Source organism: Lasiodiplodia theobromae, assembly GCF_012971845.1.
Source record: "Lasiodiplodia theobromae strain AM2As chromosome Unknown scaffold_18, whole genome shotgun sequence".
Classification (NCBI taxonomy): Eukaryota; Fungi; Ascomycota; class Dothideomycetes; order Botryosphaeriales; family Botryosphaeriaceae; genus Lasiodiplodia; species Lasiodiplodia theobromae.
The window spans coordinates 553,537-572,334 of NW_023336388.1; the positions used below are offsets into that span (position 1 = coordinate 553,537).

General features: G+C 58.7%; 6 protein-coding genes across 6 annotated transcripts; 3 read left to right on the forward strand and 3 right to left on the reverse strand.

The window, feature by feature from the left end:
* Positions 1-1,396: 1,396 nt before the first annotated feature.
* On the forward strand, positions 1,397-4,374 carry LTHEOB_6391 (Glycoside hydrolase family 92; the record flags this gene model as incomplete). The annotated part of the gene is made up of 5 exons (XM_035515642.1): positions 1,397-1,721; positions 1,785-2,755; positions 2,856-3,744; positions 3,796-3,977; positions 4,084-4,374. The coding sequence occupies 5 exons, from the start codon at positions 1,397-1,399 to the stop codon at positions 4,372-4,374; spliced, it is 2,658 nt and encodes an 885-aa protein (XP_035372974.1).
* A 2,042-nt stretch (positions 4,375-6,416) lies between these two features.
* LTHEOB_6392 (uncharacterized protein) lies at positions 6,417-7,073 on the forward strand (the record flags this gene model as incomplete). The annotated part of the gene is made up of 2 exons (XM_035515643.1): positions 6,417-6,947; positions 7,008-7,073. The coding sequence occupies 2 exons, from the start codon at positions 6,417-6,419 to the stop codon at positions 7,071-7,073; spliced, it is 597 nt and encodes a 198-aa protein (XP_035372975.1).
* A 1,178-nt stretch (positions 7,074-8,251) lies between these two features.
* LTHEOB_6393 (putative Rho guanyl nucleotide exchange factor) lies at positions 8,252-9,541 on the forward strand (the record flags this gene model as incomplete). The annotated part of the gene is made up of 1 exon (XM_035515644.1): positions 8,252-9,541. One exon carries the CDS (start codon positions 8,252-8,254, stop codon positions 9,539-9,541), a length of 1,290 nt encoding a protein of 429 aa, XP_035372976.1.
* A 384-nt stretch (positions 9,542-9,925) lies between these two features.
* LTHEOB_6394 (L-aminoadipate-semialdehyde dehydrogenase) lies at positions 9,926-13,219 on the reverse strand (the record flags this gene model as incomplete). The annotated part of the gene is made up of 3 exons (XM_035515645.1): positions 9,926-12,095; positions 12,153-12,913; positions 12,965-13,219. The coding sequence occupies 3 exons, from the start codon at positions 13,217-13,219 to the stop codon at positions 9,926-9,928; spliced, it is 3,186 nt and encodes a 1,061-aa protein (XP_035372977.1).
* An 870-nt stretch (positions 13,220-14,089) lies between these two features.
* On the reverse strand, positions 14,090-17,232 carry LTHEOB_6395 (Finger protein; the record flags this gene model as incomplete). The annotated part of the gene is made up of 7 exons (XM_035515646.1): positions 14,090-14,185; positions 14,277-14,816; positions 14,894-15,332; positions 15,399-15,502; positions 15,558-15,651; positions 15,978-16,847; positions 17,000-17,232. 7 exons carry the CDS (start codon positions 17,230-17,232, stop codon positions 14,090-14,092), a joined length of 2,376 nt encoding a protein of 791 aa, XP_035372978.1.
* Positions 17,233-17,705: 473 nt separating this feature from the next.
* LTHEOB_6396 (Aldo/keto reductase) lies at positions 17,706-18,759 on the reverse strand (the record flags this gene model as incomplete). Its single annotated transcript, XM_035515647.1, has 2 exons — positions 17,706-18,380; positions 18,439-18,759. The coding sequence occupies 2 exons, from the start codon at positions 18,757-18,759 to the stop codon at positions 17,706-17,708; spliced, it is 996 nt and encodes a 331-aa protein (XP_035372979.1).
* Between the last annotated feature and the right edge of the window lie 39 nt (positions 18,760-18,798).

Sequence of the window (18,798 nt, forward strand, 5' to 3'; positions counted from 1 at the left end):
CATGGCTTAGTGGTACAGCGTCGCACTCGTATCTTACGGTAATGCGAAGATCCCTGGTTCGATTCCGGGTGTGGGCATAAGAACGAGCCAGCTCTTCGGAGCTCATCGTTTTGCAATTTTCTTTTGCTGGGGGTTGGACCTTTGACTTGGTGAACAGGTGAGGTCTCGGCCCGGAGCAGGGCTGAAGCGTTGGTGGCAAACGGCGCAAGGCACAATTGGAACAAGTGGTGAACAACAACCGTCCGTTGTTGCTTTTGCGATATCTCTTTTGCCCTCTTCTGTGATGAGACCTTGATGCAGAGGAAGGTGAGTACAAGGTGCTGATGGAGAGCCTTTGCAGACTTTAAGAATGAAGGAGCATCCCTGCGTCGGTGTCGCCTGCATCGTAATTGCGGGCCCTCCATCCAAATTCGTTTCATCTACTACACCGGTTGTACACTCTTTAATGTCGGCATTGCAAAGGCTTCTACAGAGATTACCGCTTTCCAGCGATTCGACCAGCTGCTTCTATCACTTCCACGGCCCAGCCGCAGTGGCTGCATTTCACTCAGAAAAGCCTCATCATTGACTCCAGACTAATGCTAAGGCATCCCAGACAGCTACGCCGAGTAAAATAATTTAAGAGCGACTCCCCGCTTACTTCTATCCCCTCTTTCTGTGCGTTGTTATAGCGGCATCACTAACGACAGACGAAATGTTAATTCGTATGTAAATGCGAAAGTTCTCTGACCCAAGAGTTCTCAGAAGCCGACATTGTGTCCATAGGCAAGGCATTCAACAGATATCAAGCAATTATATGGCTGAAAAGAACGTAAGGAGTTTGTCCTACGGCTGAAGCGCCGTTCCACTTAGAGTCTTCTTCTCAATTCTCCTGCTTCTTTTCTGCGTCCTCAATGTTCAATTGAATCTCTGGCACCGTATATAAACCGGTTACCGTGGTCCTGTTATATCCTTTCATCTTTGTTATCTCCGGCTGGTCCTCTTGACGTTGTCGAGCTCCGGCAGCCTCTTTGCCGCATCGAGCACTCAAACTTCAAGGGCCATTCACGCCAATGCCCTTTAAAAATAGCACAATCGTCGACCAAACCACCCAATGTGATGCAGAACAATTTCCCAAAGCGGCGGATTATTATCCGAGATTGCCGGGGTTCTCCACGTTTTCTCGGGTTCCAATACCCCGCACGGCCGGCCGGCCGGCTATTCTTGACTCAGGTCTCGCGATCAGCAAGGTACACTATACTGTCTTCATACAAGATGCCGTCAGTGAGATGAAGTATTTATTAGCCTCTCTTCCCCAGCCTTTTGCCAGGATTTTCAGCGGCTCTTTGGGTGACCATCAATTCCGGGAAAGACCGCCAAGCCAACGCGCTAACCGACCACATCAGCGCTTGGTGGCATGATGATGCGAAAGAGCTTGGGAAAGACATTGGCTTCGGCCGCCGCAGGCATTGTCTGCTGGGCGGGTGCGGAAGCTCGGCTTACGGACTTTGTCGACCCTTTGATCGGTACGGTGGGACCAACGCCGGGCTCTACCATCGCAGGAGGCAACTCGTTCCCTGGCGCTGCACTGCCGTGGGGCATGGTAAAGGCAGGCATTGATACGAGCTATCTCGGTCTTCCAGAGGGTTTGGGCAATGACTGTAATGCCGGTTACAGCCCAATTGGAAACGTCACCGCCGTGAGCCTGACGCATGTCAGCGGGACCGGAGGAGTGCCAACTTGTAAGTCTCACCTGGAAGCCTGAGAGTCTCGAAGACCGAGAAAGATGCTAACACGATAAACAGACGGACTAATCTCGCAAATGCCGCTGCTCGGAAGCCTCGAAGGAATCAACCTGGGCGACAACACGACGTACTGGCAAAACCGGACCCTCGACCTCGAAAGCGCCACCGTCGGCCACTTCTCCACGACGCTGCTGAACGGCATCAAGATCGACATCACCTCCAGCAACCATTCCGCCCTCATCCGCTACACCTTCCCTCCCGCGTCCTCTTCTTCCTCCAACACCTCCACCCCAGCCCTCTCCTCCTCCCCCAACACCGCCCACGTCCTCATCGACCTCACCCACGTCCTCCCCGCCTGGGACTGGGACGCGCAATCCTACTCGCAAAAATACCACTCCGGCTCCCTGCACATCCGCGGCGGCAACGACGACGACGCCGACCAGCAGCCTTCCTACTTCGGCACCGCCTCCTACACCGGCGGCTGGTCGCAGCCGGCCATCCACACGCTGCATTTCTGCGGCAACTTCAGCGCTCCCGCCGCGTCCGCCTCCGCCGGCACGTTCAGCTTCCCCTACAACCCGGCCATCCCGCCATCCGACGCGCCGGCCGTAAGGCCGTACGCGGACGTGTACACGGTTGCGGGCTCTGGGATGGGGATTGGAGGGCTGTTTAGTTGGAGCTGGGAAGACGATGCGGTCAGCGGCGGCAATGGGACTGAGGGGCTGGTGCTGGAGGCGCGGGTGGGGATATCGTATACGTCGGCGGAGAAGGCGTGCGGGTATGTGGAGGAGGAGTTGCCGGCAAGCGTTGGTTTTGAGGAGGTGGTGGAAAGGGCGAGGGGGGAGTGGGAGGAGAGGGTGTTGGGGAGTGTGGTTGTTGATGAGGAAGGAGAGGTGGGCGGGGGCAATGATACGTTGAAGCGCATGCTGTACTCGGCGTTGTACCAGACGGGTCTCATGCCGTCGGATAAGACGGGGGAGAATCCGTGGTGGGAGTCTGACGCGGAGAAGCCGTATTTTGATGATCACTACGTAAGTTTGCTTGCAGCCCCTGACGCTTGGAGAGAAGAGAGAAGACAAAGTGTAGTTCTGCACAACTCAGAACCGCAAACTCTAACCACCCGCCTAACAGACGCTCTGGGACACCTACCGCACCACCCTCCCCCTCTACCACCTCCTCTTCACCTCAACCTACACCCGCATCCTCAAAGGCCTCATCAACATCTTCCGCTACGAAGGCTACCTCCCCGCCGGCCGCGCCGCCAACTGGAACGGCCGCGTCCAAGGCGGCACGCACGCCGACACGGTCCTCGCCGACGCCTTCGTCAAGTCCGTCCGCTCGCTGTCCATTAACACCACCGGCCTCCACGAGCTCGCACTCTCCCCCACCGACTGGGCCGACGCCTACGCCGCCCTCGTCAAGGACGCCGACGTCGCCCCGGCGCACAACATCGACCCCGTCGCCTTCGACGGCGCGACCAAGGAGGGCCGCGGCGCGCTGGAAGAGTACCTGCGCCTCGGCTACCTGACGCGCAACCACACGCGCAGCCTCAGCCGCGGCGTCGAGTATCCGCAGAACGACTTCGCCGTCTGGAGCGTGGCGGCTGGGCTAGCTTCTGGCGCGGTCAACGGCACGACGGTGGATGTTGCGGATGAGGATGTGGCGCGTTACCGCGACCGCGCGGACTGGTGGCAGGGGCAGTGGAATCCGCACGCGAACACGACGCTGGATGGCGTCGGGACGTTTACGGGGTTCGTGGGGGCAAGGGATGCGGATGGCCAGTGGAACTTTACGGAGTATGATCCGCGGAGCTGTGGGAAGTGTGGGTGGGGCAGCGATATCTATGAGGCGAAGGTGTGGGAGACGAGTTTTGCGGCGGCGCCGCATGATATGGCGAAGGTGGTGGAGTTGATGGGGGGTGATGAGGCGTTTGTGAAGAGGCTGGATGCTAGTTTCCTTCCCGGCTTTGGGACGAGTGTTGGTGCGAATAATGATGCTGGGTCGGCGTTGTTTAACCCTGGTGAGTAGTGGTCTGCGCGATGAGAGGAGAGGAGATTGACGTTCATTACAGGCAACGAACCGTCCTTTGCAACCCCCTTCCTCTACAACTACGTTCCGGGCTATAATTGGAAGGCCGTCAACCAATCCCGCTCCATCGTAGATACGTTCTACAGCGATGCACGCAATGGCTACCCCGGCAATATCGACAGCGGTGCCATACCGTCCTGGCTCATATTCAACCTGATTGGTTTGGTAAGTGATGCTTGACGTTTTCATTCCTCATGCCCACCTCGACCCTTGGCTGCATCCAACGTCAAATCAAGCATCTGGCACAGCAAAGGACTAACGATACTCGCAGTTCCCCGTTGCAGGCCAGCCGCTCTACCTCCTCGGTACTCCGCGCTTCTCCTCGCTCACACTCCGTCTCTTCGATGGCACGCCGCACACAACGTCGCTGCAGATCAAGGCCGTCAACATGTCCGACACATCGGTCTATCCACAGCGTGTGACGCTGAACGGACTTGCTCTAGACCGGGCATGGCTGTCGCACGCGGAGATCGCGAAGGGTGGGGAGCTCGTCTTCGAGATGGGTGCTGAGCCGGCAAAGTGGGATAATGGCGAAAGGCCGTGGTCGTTGAGTCCGTGGTAAGGGCTAGCAGTCAGATGGAGTAATCCACCACATGTATCATAAGCAAAACGAAAGGGACTCTGCGGTCCTATTGTACTATACACCTGGTGTGCAAATGATGGCGGTGAGCAAAAAAAAAAAGAAAGATCACCTAGAAAAAGGCAAAAAAGAAAGGCTTGCAACCAGTCTTGGACTGGTAAGGACTTCATATTCCTTGCAGCTTCTGTGGATCGAACACAGTACCTCCAGATACCGCACAGATGATGCTGTTGGCTGAAGTGGACTTCAGTCTGGTGAGATGTTAGTGATGAGTTCTGAGAGAGTTTGGTAGGCTGAGTGCTACTAACCTGGCGCTCTCCCAAGTGAGCTAAAGCTGCTATTGGATGGTGGGAAAAAGTTTCACCAGCTGCCTTTATGTCCGTTGCAAAAGTACGGCTTGAAAGGCGCGGCACTGGTGTTGTGGAGTGCGACATGTGGGCCTCGGGATGTGTGAAGCGAGAGAGCAAAAAAATTTCCGGCCCGACACGTCGGCTTCTACCGCGGCAAACGCGCAGCCTTCACTCCAAATGTTGCAAAAAGATAAAAAGAGCAGTAAATGAAGAAAACTTCGCTCTTCAATTGCAGGCTGCGGAAGTTCTTTCATCACATTTGTATAGCGGCAGTTTCGCTTTCCGACTGTTGTTCTTTCACCAGCTGGACCCCTGATCCTCTGGACCCTGAGCCGGGGACCCCTGCATCTCCGCACCTGAAACTTCTCATCCACCCCTTTCAAACACCACGGACAACGCCAACAAGCAAAAAGATAGTCCTCCGCACAGGAGGCAAAAGAAACCGACGTTGACAAGATTCGAACTTGTGCTCCCGAAGGAAACAGATTTCTAGTCTGTCGCGATAACCACTCCGCCACAACGCCTTTGGTTGTTGTTGATGTGTTTCCTCGTGCAGTATTTGCCTTAAGTTCAAGGCTGACGTGAAAACACGGAGGAGCTATGCCAGCAGTGCGTGCAGAAAAGCAATGGTTGTGGAAGTCAGGGGCTCAAGTTTGTGGTGGCAAGTGTTTGCGGGCATGGTTCCACTCGTGAAACAACTGTCTCTGGGACGGTGTCAAGCGAGCCAGACTTTGCGCTGATTGGTGCAACTTAAATCGGACCTCTATCACCCTCCTCTCTTATTTCAACACAGGGAAAAGAACAATGAGCAAAGCCGTCATTTACGTATATGTCTCAGTGCAAATAATCGTGGGAGGCGGCGATATGTGAGAAGGTGTAGAAATCATTACAAGAGTCCAGCCTGGAGTTTGCATCGCACGGCCTCATCGGGAGAATCTTACCTTTCTACTTGGAGAAGACATCCATCCATCAACATCTACTCTACGACTTGGTAAAATCCCATATAATACTCATCTGTGCTAGAGAAAAATAATCGAGGAAAATCTCTACAATACTGTGCGAAGAAATGTGGCATGAATATTTTATTTGTATTTCTGTGTTGAATTCGTTTCAAAGTAAATTTCGTTACCTTTTCTACCACAATACATGAAGACAGAAGGAGATATTGAACCCATGATACCAATCCGCCGTATTCGTCATTCTGTGCAAGTCTGAAACATGGACAGACAAGAATTTTATCAGGTTTTCGATGTGTGTAAGATTTACGTTGTCTATTAATTACTCTGGCTCAAGATATATTTGGCAGACCATTACTAAAACTAATGGAACACGAAATTTAGGGAAGGGAAAGAATAGTTAGCCTCAAAAGAAAGACAAAATGAGACGACTGCCGGAAGATGAATCATCTATTACTGGATGGCTCGTGGTACCTCGATAACAACTCCCAGTCAACAGCCGCTGGGCTGTCAGAGTGAGCCTCGAAGCAAAGTGAATAGTGGAAGGTGAGTGAGGCTCAGTCACGCGCACTCTGCTCTATTCAGTAATGCAAAACAGAAAACACCACCCACAGATAGCGCCCACAAAGCCAAGCACCCAGATCTTCCTCCCAATCCCTCCACCACCACTTCCTTCCAAAACCCCACCACATCTCCCTCTCCACCACCAACCACAACCATGGCACGCCCCACCCCCGGCCGCACCTCTACCTCTCCCTCGAAGCCTCTCCGCAGCCCGCTGCAAACGCCTCCGCCCCCCGACGTCACCACCGCCGGCCCCGAAGAAACCCCCAACCGCCGCAGCTCCCGCATCGCTGCTCGCCACCACCCGCCTGCCAGCCCGGCACCCCTTCTCCCGCGTCCGCTCCCTGCGCCCAACAAGCCCCTTATCACGGGCAATAACATCACCACCACCACCAACAACAACAAGTCGCCCACCAAGGCCAGCGGCGCGAAGACCCCCGCCACTCCCAAGCGCAAGCGCGAGACCTCGTTCTCGCCGGACAAGCTGTCGAGCGTCGTCTCGAAGATGAAGCGCGGAAAGGGCCAGGGCCAGGGCGGCGGCGCGGCGGGAATGTCGTCGCCGATGGTGTTGAAGCGCTGGTCGCATTCCGGGCCTCCTGTGGTTATTGAGAAGCCGGAGAAGGAGAAGGAGAAGCAGGTTGATGAGGGCGAGAAGAAGAAAGAGGATGATGAGGCGAGGGAGGAGGTAGGTTACGCTTTGTGTGTGCTTTCAGATATGAGTGTTTGCTGATGCTGGTGTTTGTAGATGCGGCCGCCCTTTGTTCGCCGGAGCTTGTTCTTCAAGGATCCGCGGTTCACGTTCTTTGATTAGGTTGCTTGGGGTATGGGGAGTTTTCTGGAGTCTTTTACCGCTTGATAGAAGCGGTAGCGGCATTTGCTGAAGCAGATTGCGGGTGCACTCGAGTTCATCCACGTCAAGGACTACGGTCACCGCGACTGGAAACCCCAGGACCTTCTTCTCAACTCCTCGCCTCTGTACTATCAGAAATATCGTCCGAGTGGGGTCCCCTTTGCTGCTGCGGCAGACTCGATAGTCCCAGTCGTTGGCATCGCCTCCTTTCCCATCCTCAAGGTCGCCGGCGTAAGATTCCCCGGCTGGTTGATAAGTAGCATACGTAGGGGCTTCTTGGTATAAAAGTCTGGAGTTCTCTGTGATTCAAGCGGCTGCTCTTGTTATTCTTGAACTACCAGTGACATGTCTTTGATGCTCTTACACATATATATTTGGTCTGGTAGACAGTTGTATGTGAATTATGAGCGGGAATTGGCCCGGATATTTCCTAATGCATTTGGCGAGGCATTTTACGGCGGAGACCAGTGCAAAGAAGACGCCCAATTATGCCCATGCTACAAACCGGATGGCGAAGGGAAATAACACGCTTTGTTTCACAAAACTGTCTAATTGGGTGAATGGTGGAGCTCAGTACGGGTGGCCTATGAATCGTGTCCCCCGAGGAGCTACGCTTCGCTGACATGTATGTCTAGGAAGCTATGCCTTGCAGGAAAGAATCTGTGCTGTGCGGAACAGAAAGAAGCAATCGTAGGTCTCCTTTCATGATATTCTGTTGGCTGTCTGCATATTACCGCGTTCTATAGCGTTCTACGCATGATACAGACCCCTAAGAGAGCGCGTGCGGGAAAACAAAGCAAACCGTCGCCGGCCGCAAGCTTGCCTGACCAAGCTCCGCATCGCCTTCTCCCGGCAACAGCGCTGCACTCCTTGGCATCCACACCCGCGTCCGCATCCCGCCTGCCGCAACCGCACAGTGCTCTTCTAAGAAGAGCCACCAATCTCTGCCAATCAGCACCCACAACCCTTCCACCTCTACTCTACTGCAATAATCCCGGAGCCTCTATATAATCCTCTGTTCGTAGACAACAAACCTAATCTCCAGTCCAAGTACTAACCCGAGCTCCAGCTCCAGGTCCATCTCCAGCAACAACTCAAGCACCTCCACCCCCGCCTCCACCCCCTCCCACAATCCCACAATGGTCACCACCCGCCGCGGCGCCGGGAAGTCCACCACGCCCGGCCCCAGCACGCCTGGCCCCAGCCGCGGCCCAGCGCGCCGCCGCTCCAACAATCGCCGCATCACCATCGCGCGCTCCCCCAGCAAGACGCTCTCGCCATCCCCAGCCCACGCGGAGACACCTCCCAGCCGCCGCGCCGCGCGCGCTGCTACGAGCGATATCAGGCCGGGAACATACACCGAGGAGAGCACGAGCTCCAGCAGCAGCAGCGATGCCGCTTCGTCCTCGTCCCCCTCTTCTTCTTCAAGCCATGCCTCGCCAGCCGCGAGCAAGTCCCCCTCCCCCGCCGCCGCCCCTGCCACGGCTCGTCGTCCTCGGCGCCGCAGCGAGAAGCGCAAAGCATCTTCTTCTTCTTCTCCCGCCGCCACCCCTGAAGCTGCTGCTGCTGCTGCTGCTGCTGCTCCTCGACGCGGCGAGAGGCTGAGGAGGGCTTCTGCCATCGCTTCTTCTGCTGCTGCTTCTGCCGCCGCCGCAGCTTCAGCAGCACGCGGTCCCCAGCTAGGCACAACAAAGCGGAAGATCGTCTCCTCCGCCGCCTCCCGTCGTCGCCGCCGCGAACGTGACCGTCTCCGTCGTCAGCAGAAGCGGCGAGAGCGAGAGCGAGAGGAAGAAGAGCAGGACAGCGGCGAGGAGTCGCCGGATGAGAACGACCCGGCCGTCAAGGCGTACAGGCGGATACAGGCGAATGGGGAGTTTGTTAATTTCTGGTATCCGCCGTATGATGGGACGTTGGCGCCGCTGGACCACGCCGCGCAAGGAGAGACCCAGGAGGGGGAGGGGGAGGGGAATGAAGGCCAGGATGGGGGCCAGAATGAGGGAGAGGGAGAAGAGCACCAGCTGCAGAGAGGAGCAACCGGCGTTATGGAGATCGCGGATAGCGAGTCGGAACCAGAAGACCTGCTGCAGCACCACGAACAAGCCGGAGAGCCCATGGATGTCGAGACTGGCGGAGAAGCAGTGGTGGAGACTGGCGGAGACGTCGTTATGGAGACCGCCGGAGAAGTCGTTGCAGAACAAGAAGGAGAAGAACATGGTGCTGTCGTGGAGGAGGAGGACGAGGAGCCTACCGTGGACTACGCCACCACGGACATCCTCACGGGCCGCATCGTCGGGCCTGGCTTCCTCCCGCAGTGGACGGAGAGGGTCCCTGCAGACATGGGTATCCTGCGCGAGCTGGAAGCACACCGCGCCCGCCATGCGGCGCTGAACTCGGGTTGGCCGTTTACTATTCCTGCTACGCCGCTTTGAGGGGTATTTGTGGTACTACTTCTGCCGCCTTCATTAACCTTGCGTGGAAGGGCTGGTGCTGCGTCGGAGGTCGATGAAAGCAGTCAGAGGACTGCGCTCTCCAGTGATTCGATTTGAGGATGAAAAAAAGGTGAAGAAACTGTGAAGGGGATGAAAATTTGGCTTTACTGGGTTGCTTTATTTCTCAGAGTGTCTTTTCTCAAGCGTAATACCCCGGCAAAGCATGGACAGGAAAGGCGTCAAAAGAAACTTCGAGCTGCTGGCATCAATGGCAGCGTTAACAGATAGACCAAAAAAAAAAACATGAAAACTGTAATTGCGTATATGCATACCCAAAGCCCAAACGCCTGAAGTAACCAGCCCTTGTTTATGTACCAAAGCCGTCTACCAGCTCTTCAACCATTCCTTCACACACTTATCCACAACCCCCTCCCCAATAACATCCACCCCCTCCCTAATAACCCTACTCTTCTCGGCCGTCTTCTCCGTCGCGAAAACCAGCCCCTTGCGGCCCGGCCGATCATTATCGTACTTCTCAGCAAAGAAATCGACCAGCTTGACGGTCGGATTCTTCTTCGGATCCTGCTCGCCATCGCGCAGCCGCTGCACCCACTCGCGCTGACCCACCTCCTCGAACTCCAAGCCCGCGGCCCTTAGCGCCGGCAGCAGGTCCTCTGTCCACCTGAACGTCTTCGAGTTCTGGACGTGGAAAACTAGGCCGTCGCCCTCGGTTTCGCTCTGCTCAACCCACTCCTTAAACGCCACCCCCGCCCGACTCAGCTCCACCACCGCCTCCGCACACGCATCGACCGGCAACCACGCCGGACTCTCATCCAACCTCGGCAGCGCACCGATGCCCCTCGCCGCCCTGACCATCAGCGGAATGGCCTCCGTCTCGTTCCACACGCCGTGCACGCTATCACCTACAATCTGGCCCGTCCTCAACACCCTGATGCCCCCGCTGCTGGCCCCCGCCTTCGCCGCAGCACCAACAACATGCTCCGTCACCCACTTACTCCGCGCGTACCCCATCCCCTGCGCATGCTCCGGCCTCTCCACCAGCGCCTCCCTTACGACGGCCGGAATCGGCGTCCCCGCGCCGGCAGAGATGCTCGACACGAACGCGAAGCGCGCCGGGCGCGCCCACGGCACGCTCAGGCAGAGACGCAGCAGGTGCGCGGTGCCGGCGACGTGCTGCGCCGCGAAGCTGCTGACGCCGAGGTTGAAGTTGACGGCCCAGGCGGAGTGGATCGCCGACGTCAGCGTGGTGCGGAGGGTCTCGTACGTCGCGGCGTCGAGGCCGAGGGTGGGTTGGGAGAGGTCGGCGGGGAGGGCGACGAGCTTGGCGGCGAGGAGGGCGGGGTCAGGGGACAGGTGGCGGGTTTGGAGGGAAGCGAGGACGCGGGCGTGGGCGGCGTCGGGAGAGGGGGCGCGGACGAGGGTGTAGATTTTGGCGATGTGGGGCTGCGGGAGGAGTTGGGCGAGGATGTGGGCGCCGAGGGAGCCGGTGGCGCCGGTGAGGAGGACGGTGTCGGTGTCTGGGGCGGGGAGGGGGTTGCTGGGCGTGAAGGCGGGGAGGGAGGAGCTGTATTTGGCGACGAGGTCGCGCATGAGGTCGAGTTCGGCCTGTTCGGGGTCGATGGTGTTGGAGGTCCCGTTGGCAAGCGCGTCGAGGTGCGCAGCCAGGCGGGCGATGGACGGATGCTCGAAGACGACGTTTGACCCCAGCACGGCGCCGCGCAGGTCGAGCTCGCGCTGCATGTGGCCGCGCGCCGAGATGCTCTGCAGGCTGTCCATGCCCGCGTCGAAGAAGTCCGTGTCGAGACCAAGCCCGGCGACGCCGACGCGGTTGGCGAAGAGGTCGGCCAGGTACGTCCGCAGCCCCTCGGCGTCGAGCTTGCGCTTCGTGATGCCCTCGCCCGACTCGAAGCGGGCGTAGACGCTGTCGATGAGCTCGTCGAACTTCTTGTAGCAGGCGGCGCGGATCATGGTGCCCTTGTCGGTGCGCGGGTAGTCGGTGCCCAGCGGCAGGATCTCGACCATCTCGCGCTCCACCTGGCCGAACTTCTCCGCGCGGGCGTTGGCCGTCTTGATCGCCGGGGCGAGGGCGTCCAGCAGCTCCTCCTTGCTCATGCCCGCAGCCTTCTCGCTCGGGATGACCAGCAAGCCGGGAAAGGCGCGGCCGACGCCGAAGACGAGGGCGTCCTGGACGAGCTCGTGCTGGCGGATCTGGTGCTCGTAGGGGATGGGTAGCACCTTCTCGCCGTTCATGAGCGTGACGCGGTCGTCCAGCCGGCCCAGGTACTTCCAGGCGTCCGGGATGGTCGGGTGCGGGACGAACGTGTCGCGCGTGCGGAAGCAGTTGGGCCACGGCTCGTCCGAGTTGGAGATGACCTTGGACGGCAGCCCGTCCAGCACCACGCACTCGTACACGCCCGCCCCGATGTCGACGAAGCGCAGGTACGGCGCCACCTTGGGCAGTGGCCGCACATAGTTCCACGCCTTGTCCGACTCCGGGTCGCGGAACGACGTCATGAGCTGGCCCATTTCCGTCCTGCAAGCAGTCAAGTCAGCAAATTGCACCAAAAGAGTAAGAAAGCGGGAGACATACGCGCCATAATGCCCGACAATATACACCCCCCTCCTGACCAGCTCATCTCCCAACTCATCCGGACAGCTGCTCCCCCCAAACAACACGAGCCGACACCTCCTCAACTGCTCGATGCCCTCCTCGCTCTCCGCCAACACCTTCAACGCATACGGCACGCAATGAAAGCTCTCCGCATCCGCCGCCCTCATCGCATCCACCAGATGCGCATTCGTCAGCGGCAGACTCGCATTGAACAGCACCGTCCGCTTCCCACTGACAATCCCGCGGAACGTGGTGGCGAGGCCGTGGTTGTGGAACAGGGGCAGCGTGACGAAGGCGCGCATGCCCGAGCCGAGCGCGTAGTTGGACAGGCAGGCCCGGTGCGTCTGGTAGATGGGCTTGGGCAGCCCCGTGCTGCCCGAGCTGTGCACGATGAACGAGATGCACTGCTCCTCGTTGACAAGCTCCGTGCGGCGCTGGAACCGCGCGCTAGACGAGGGCCGACGGCCGTAGATGGACTTGTCGAGTTGCGGGAAGGAGGAGATGGGGTAGCCGCCCTCGCCGCGGATGTCCTCGACGATGGTGCTGGCGAAGCGCGGGGAGGCGACGATCTTGGTGCAGGATGTCTTCTGCAGCAGCGAGACGTAGGCTTCGGTGGGGAGGCGCGTCGACAGGAAGAGCACGGCGAAGCCCATGCGCGAGAGGGCGAGGAGCGTGATGACGTAGTCGAGGTTCGAGGGCCCGAGGAGCGCTACGACTTCGCTGGCTGTGCTGCGGGATTCCTGTGCGTGCGGGTTAGCAGCTGGTGGTGTTTTGGGTTGAGGGGAACGTACCTTTGGCAGGAGACCCAGACGGGTGTATTCCTTTGCTGCCTCGTCGACGAATGCATCGAGGTCTTTTGCCGTGTACTCTGCTAGATCGCTGCTGCTGTGTTCCGAGGCCGGATACGCGATGAGCGGCGTGTTTGGTATCGTTTCGGCCTTGTGCAGGAGGAGGTCGTTGATGCTGTTGATCTGGTCTGGCTTCGAGACCTTGGACGCATTCGGCGCGTCCAGGCCGGAAGGAGTGGATGTTGTAGAGACCAGCATGGTGTATGTCGAAGGAGCGGTCTGGGAGAATGGAGGAATTGTGACTGCTTGTGCAGTGTTGTTTTCGCGTATAAGAGTACTAGGTGCACGAGATCCTCCCGCCACCGTCGTAGTCTCTACATCGGTACTTGGCATTGAAGAAGGCTTTGAGTTCCGGTGGTTGTGGAGAGGGCGGGGAAACGTGCGGAATCGGATAGCCTTTTCCGCTCGTCGGATGTGGCGGAAAAGAGACGGATATGTGGAAAACCTCCGTAGCCGCGGAAAACATCCGCTATTGCCGATTTAGTACAGCCTGATGGATGAATTGCGGTGGCGGAATCCTCATGGCTCAACACATGTTAATCAATTCTCGCAGATGCGCTGGGGTGAAATACCTCAGACGCTCGCTTGTGGGCGGCTCGGTCCAACTGCTGAATGCTGAGTTACCAACCAAGTCCCTCAATGGTCTATTAAAATGCTGCTTACAAGAAAGTAGGCTAAGAGGCCTTTGATACCAAAAATCTCTGCGAAGTCATTCCTTAGCTATCATTAGATACGTCATATTGAATTAACCAGTAACCAGACTGGCTACGTTTCAGACTTGATCTTTTAGCGCATCAAGCCGTTCCTATACTTGGAAGAATTAAGCCTTTCCATAGTGCTTATACGTGCTTACTTGCGATAAGCTACCAACCAGATTGCTTGTTCTGCTTAGTGCTTAGAGACGTCTCGCTCGGAGGTGGGGCTGCCCGCGCTTGGAACGGCGCTTGTTCTGAGCCCGCTGCGAATTACCCCACGCAAGCTCTTGAGACCAGTTGTACCAATTCATCTTCCTCGATTACCATTGCCTGATCCCACGAGTCAGACCTCAATCCCCCATCTTGACCCCCCTCACGCAATCCCCGTCAACTCCCCGCCCAAATCCAGATCCCAGCCCGCCGTGCTATCCGCCAGCAAGCTCTCCAAACTCCCAATGCCTCCGACAACCTGCAAACACAAATGGTTAGCCCGGGCTCACCCAACCCACGTAAACCCCCCCGCAACAACAAAAGAAAAAGAGAAAGGCAACCAAACTCACCAACGAATCAAACTGGCCCCACCCCGTCATCTGCGCAATCGAGCTACTCGGACTAGCCTCCGCAAACGCACCTCCATCCAGCCCCCCACCCCCCTGCTGCCCAAGCCCCTCCAACCCCGCCGCCGCCGCCAATTCATCCGCCTGCTGCTGCCCGCTACCACCAGCACCAGCACCGAACACCATCTCCGGCGGCAGCACCGCGGCCGCTAAGCCCAGCCCAGCATTGGCTGTCGCCCTATTGCTACTGCTGTCCTCGCCGTTGATGATGCCGTAGTAGTGGTGGTTGTGGCGCAGCAGCTCGAGACGGAGCTCTTGCAGGACGACGGCGTAGCGCTCGGCGAGCGAGCCCTTTGTGGCGACGCGGGCGATCTGGTCGTGGCAGCGGGAGGCGGCGCGGAAGAAGTAGTCTGGGGAGAGGGAGGAGGCCGAGGAGGAAGAGGGGGAGGAGGGATCCGGGGCGGGGGGGAGGCGGCCTTGTTGCTGTTGGATGGTGTGGACGTAGAGGACGACGACGGCGCAGAAGGCGAAGTAGTGGGTGAACTGCGGTGTTTCTTTTTGTCAGTAGATGATAGGGGGGAGGTATGGGGAGGAGGGGGAGGAGAGGGGAGGCTCTGTACCCAGAACGTGCTGTATATCTGGCCCGACCGCGTCAACTCATCGACCACCCGAACGATATTCGTCGCAGCGTCCAGACACCGCTGGACGTGCCAAGTCAGCTTTCCGCCGCCGCTACCACCACCACCACCACTGCTGGCAGCAGCAGGGCCGCGGTGTAGATTGTAGCTGGTCAGGCCGGCGAAGTTGCTGAGGAGGAAGGGGCGGTGGACGAGGATCTGGGCGTGCCAGAAGGCGAGGTTGAGGACGTTGCGCTGGCGCAGGAAGATGGGCTGGAAGAGGGACGGGTCGACGCCGTCCGTGTCGAGAAGGTAGCCGACCGACGCGCGCCAGTTGTTCAGCTCGTCGTTGTACTTGGCTGCTAGCCGGTAGCGGTCTTCGGTTGACGGAGGTCGGATGCCGTAGAGGTCGCGGAGGATGTTGGCTAGTATGCGGGAAAATCTGAGGGGAGGTGGGTGTCAGGTACGGTCCGCTGAGAGAGAGAGCTGAGTGGATGTGGGCGTTTACCTCATGTGTGCAATGCAGCCAGACATCAGGGATTGTGACTTATTGGGAGAAGGGTGCATCTGCCGAACATGCAGGTCCGAGTCATTGACGCACGTCGGGAATTCCTGCAAGATGCTGATCAGCTGTGGGGATTCAATGTTAACTGGACCATATACGTACCTGATCAATGTCCTCATCATGGAAAGTGCGCGGCCGCCCCAGAGCAGCACTCAGATATGTGTCAAGGTTATACGCACACCAGAACGTCCTCTTTCTGCATTCCAAGTCGATATAATCGACACTCGAGTCTATCCGCCTCTTCCTGTGCATGCCCAGCGCCAGAACAAGATGCGCCGTCGTCCCGAACAAACTCCAACAATGATTGATCCGCGACTGCCCAAGCAACCAAAAGCACTGCACAAGCCGCGCCTGCACGCTGGTGAGCCGAATCTCTCCCTTCTCCGCCGAAAGCTGATGTTCAGCCGCAGAGAAGAATCTCGCACTACACGCCACCGCACGTTAGCCCCTCTCCCAGCGAACAAAACAAAAAAAGGTAGAAAAGCCCACCTCGAATACTCCCTCCCCGTCATCCCCGCGCACCTCGTATTCCCCGCCTGCGCAAACACCATAAACAACAGCGCCAACCGACTCCTCGCCGCCGCCCTCTCCCTCATCGCGCCATTCGTCTCGTACAGCTCCCTCAACCACCCCTCCACCGTCGGCCGGTGCAAGAACCGATGCGTGGCGGCCGCGAAGTCAAAGTACCGCGCCAGCAGCGCCTCGGCGTCGGGCTGCGGCGGCAGCACGAAGAAGGACCCGTCCATGCCGCACGGCTCGTCGTCCGGCAGCGGCAGGTCGCCGAACGTGAAGATGCTGGCCGACTCGCTGCCCGCGGACGACATGAGGCCGGATTGTTGCCGCAGCAGCTTGCGCTGGATGCGGAGCAGGAAGGAGGCGCCGGACGCGGGCCCGACGTAGTGGCCTTGTTGGTCGTTTTGGCTCGGCTCGGGAGAGTTGCGCGAGGATTGGGCGGAGGTATGGCGCTGGGATGAGGGCGGTTGCTGTTGCGAGGGGCCGGCCGCCTGCGGCAGTGGTTGGTCGTCGACGGGGAGGCGGTCGGGGTGCTCGATGCTGATGGGGCTGGGGAGGGAGATGGTGTCTGCTGCTGCTGCTGCCGCCGCCGCCGCGGCATGGTGGACGTGGTGGTCGGCGGCATCAGGGCGCGGGGAGGTGATGCGGTGATTGCTGCGGTTGTTGGTGCTGCTGCTCGTGAGGACGGACGAGCTGTGGCGGCGATGGTTGTTGTGAGGGGTGTTGGTCGTCGCGGCCGCCATTTGCAACACGCGGTCGTCGGTCTCGAGCTCGATGGATGGCAGCCGGCCGCGCGTGTACGCCGCCTCGTACTGGCAGGTCAGGCCGAGCTGGGAGCAGAGCGTGCACGGGTACTTGCCCGAGCATCGCGTCTTGCGTCTGGAATGTGGGCGTTGGGCGTGTGGTCACGCCCGTTGCCTCCTGGTTAGATGATGGTGCGGTGGTGTTGCGTGCGGCGCAGCATATTTCCAGATTGGGAAAGCCGAGGTGGGAGAGACGGTTGGGGTAGGGCAACGGGGAATACTACTCACGACTTGCACCGATCGCAGGCCCTGCTGACTCGGCTGCGGACGTGGTTCTCCTTGCGCCGCTTGGCCGATCTGCTGCCTGGAGGCTCCCCGCTCGAGCTGCGGCGAGCGTTCCGAATAATGGCGCCATGCTGCTGCTGCTGCGGCTCGGCGGAGCTGCTCAAGTGGTCGGATCTGGGGTCGTCGGTTGGGACAATGCCGATCCCCGGGGAGGACTGCTGACGTCGATCGCCCATGGCTTCGGTGCTGGAAAAGCGAGCTCCGCGGGGAAACGATCAATTGTGGAACAATTTCGAGGACATACACCAAAAGTGGGTCGACGATTGGGATGGGAAGCTCGGAAAAGGGCGCAGACAATGGTCCGGGAAAGCGAGGGCTTTAGTAGGCCTTTTCCGGGCCCGAGTCAGCTGCGCCCTACCCCGCACTTCGTCTTTATCCGGACGTTGCCATGCGGCTACGTCCCCTGCCAGACCCTTGCATCTTGCGGCGTAGCTCTGAGGGGTAGGCGAAAGCCAAGGTCAGGAGACGGTATGTACCGGTGTGGCTGCAGGTCTGGACGGCTCTCTTGGTCTGAGCTTGAGGCGTGATGCTAAGTTGGTGAAGCTTCACGGCTGAGAGATGCCGAGTATGTGCACAAGCTGAAGAGATGTTGTGAAGAGCATTACATGGCATTCTTTCTCTAATCTATCCGTTCGAATGAGCCACACATCTACGCCGCCGCAGCCTGCTCCTTGAGCTTTCTTTGCGCTGCCACCCAATCGGAAACGCCCTTCTTCAACGTCGCCTCATCGTGCTCGCCGAAAATGTTGACGCCGAGCCTGATGGGGAAGTTGTACCTGTGATTCCGATCCAGCGCCGTGATCTTATCAAACGCCTCCTTCGGCAGCTCAAAGTCCTGGAAGTTGCTCTCGATGCGGGCCGGCGTCACGCTCTTCGGCAGCACCACGGTCCCACGCTGCACCGCCCACTGCACTAGCACCTGCGCCGGCTCCTTGCCCAGGCTGCGCGCGACCTCGATCACAACCGGGTCGTCGACGGCGCGGGGCAGGTTGTAGATGTTGTTGCCGAGCGGCGAGTACGCGGCGACGACTATGCCCTGCTTCTTGTGCCACTCGAGCAGCGCCGGCTGCTGCAGGTACGGGTGCGCCTCGATCTGGTTGACGGCCGGCGGGATCTTGGCCGTCTTCAGCAGCTCCTCGATGGCCGCCTGCGTGAAGTTGCTGACGCCGATGCTGCGGATCTTGCCCTTCGCCACCAACGCCTCCATTGCCCGCCACGTGTCGGCGATGGGCACTGAGATGACGTGCACAGCTTCAGTCTCCGGGTTGATGGGGAAGTGCTGCTTGATGTCGGCGGCTTTGGCGAAGGAGACGGGCCAGTGGATCTGTAGGGTGCTGTTAGTTTCGTAGGACTCTCCTTCTCTGGCTGGGAATGCTACGTACAAGGTAGAGGTCGAGGTAATCGGTGCCTAGGTCTTTGAGGGTGTGGTCCAGGGCCTCCTCGACATCCTCGGGCTTGTGGTGGGTGTTCCACAGCTTGCTGGTGATGAAGATGTCCTTGCGGTCGACGCCCGAGGCGCGGATGCCATCTCCCACCTCGTTCTCGTTGTCATAGACGGCTGCGGCGTCAATGTGCCTGTAACCGAGCTTGAGAGCCGTGGCGACAGCGTTGGCGACTTCATTCGGGCCGGACTGCCATGTACCCAGGCCAACGGCGGGCATGGTGTAGCCCGAGTTGAGCTTGTAAGAGCGGTTGGAAGTCATTGTGAAGGGCGATTTCTGGAGAGGCGCGTAAATTGGCGA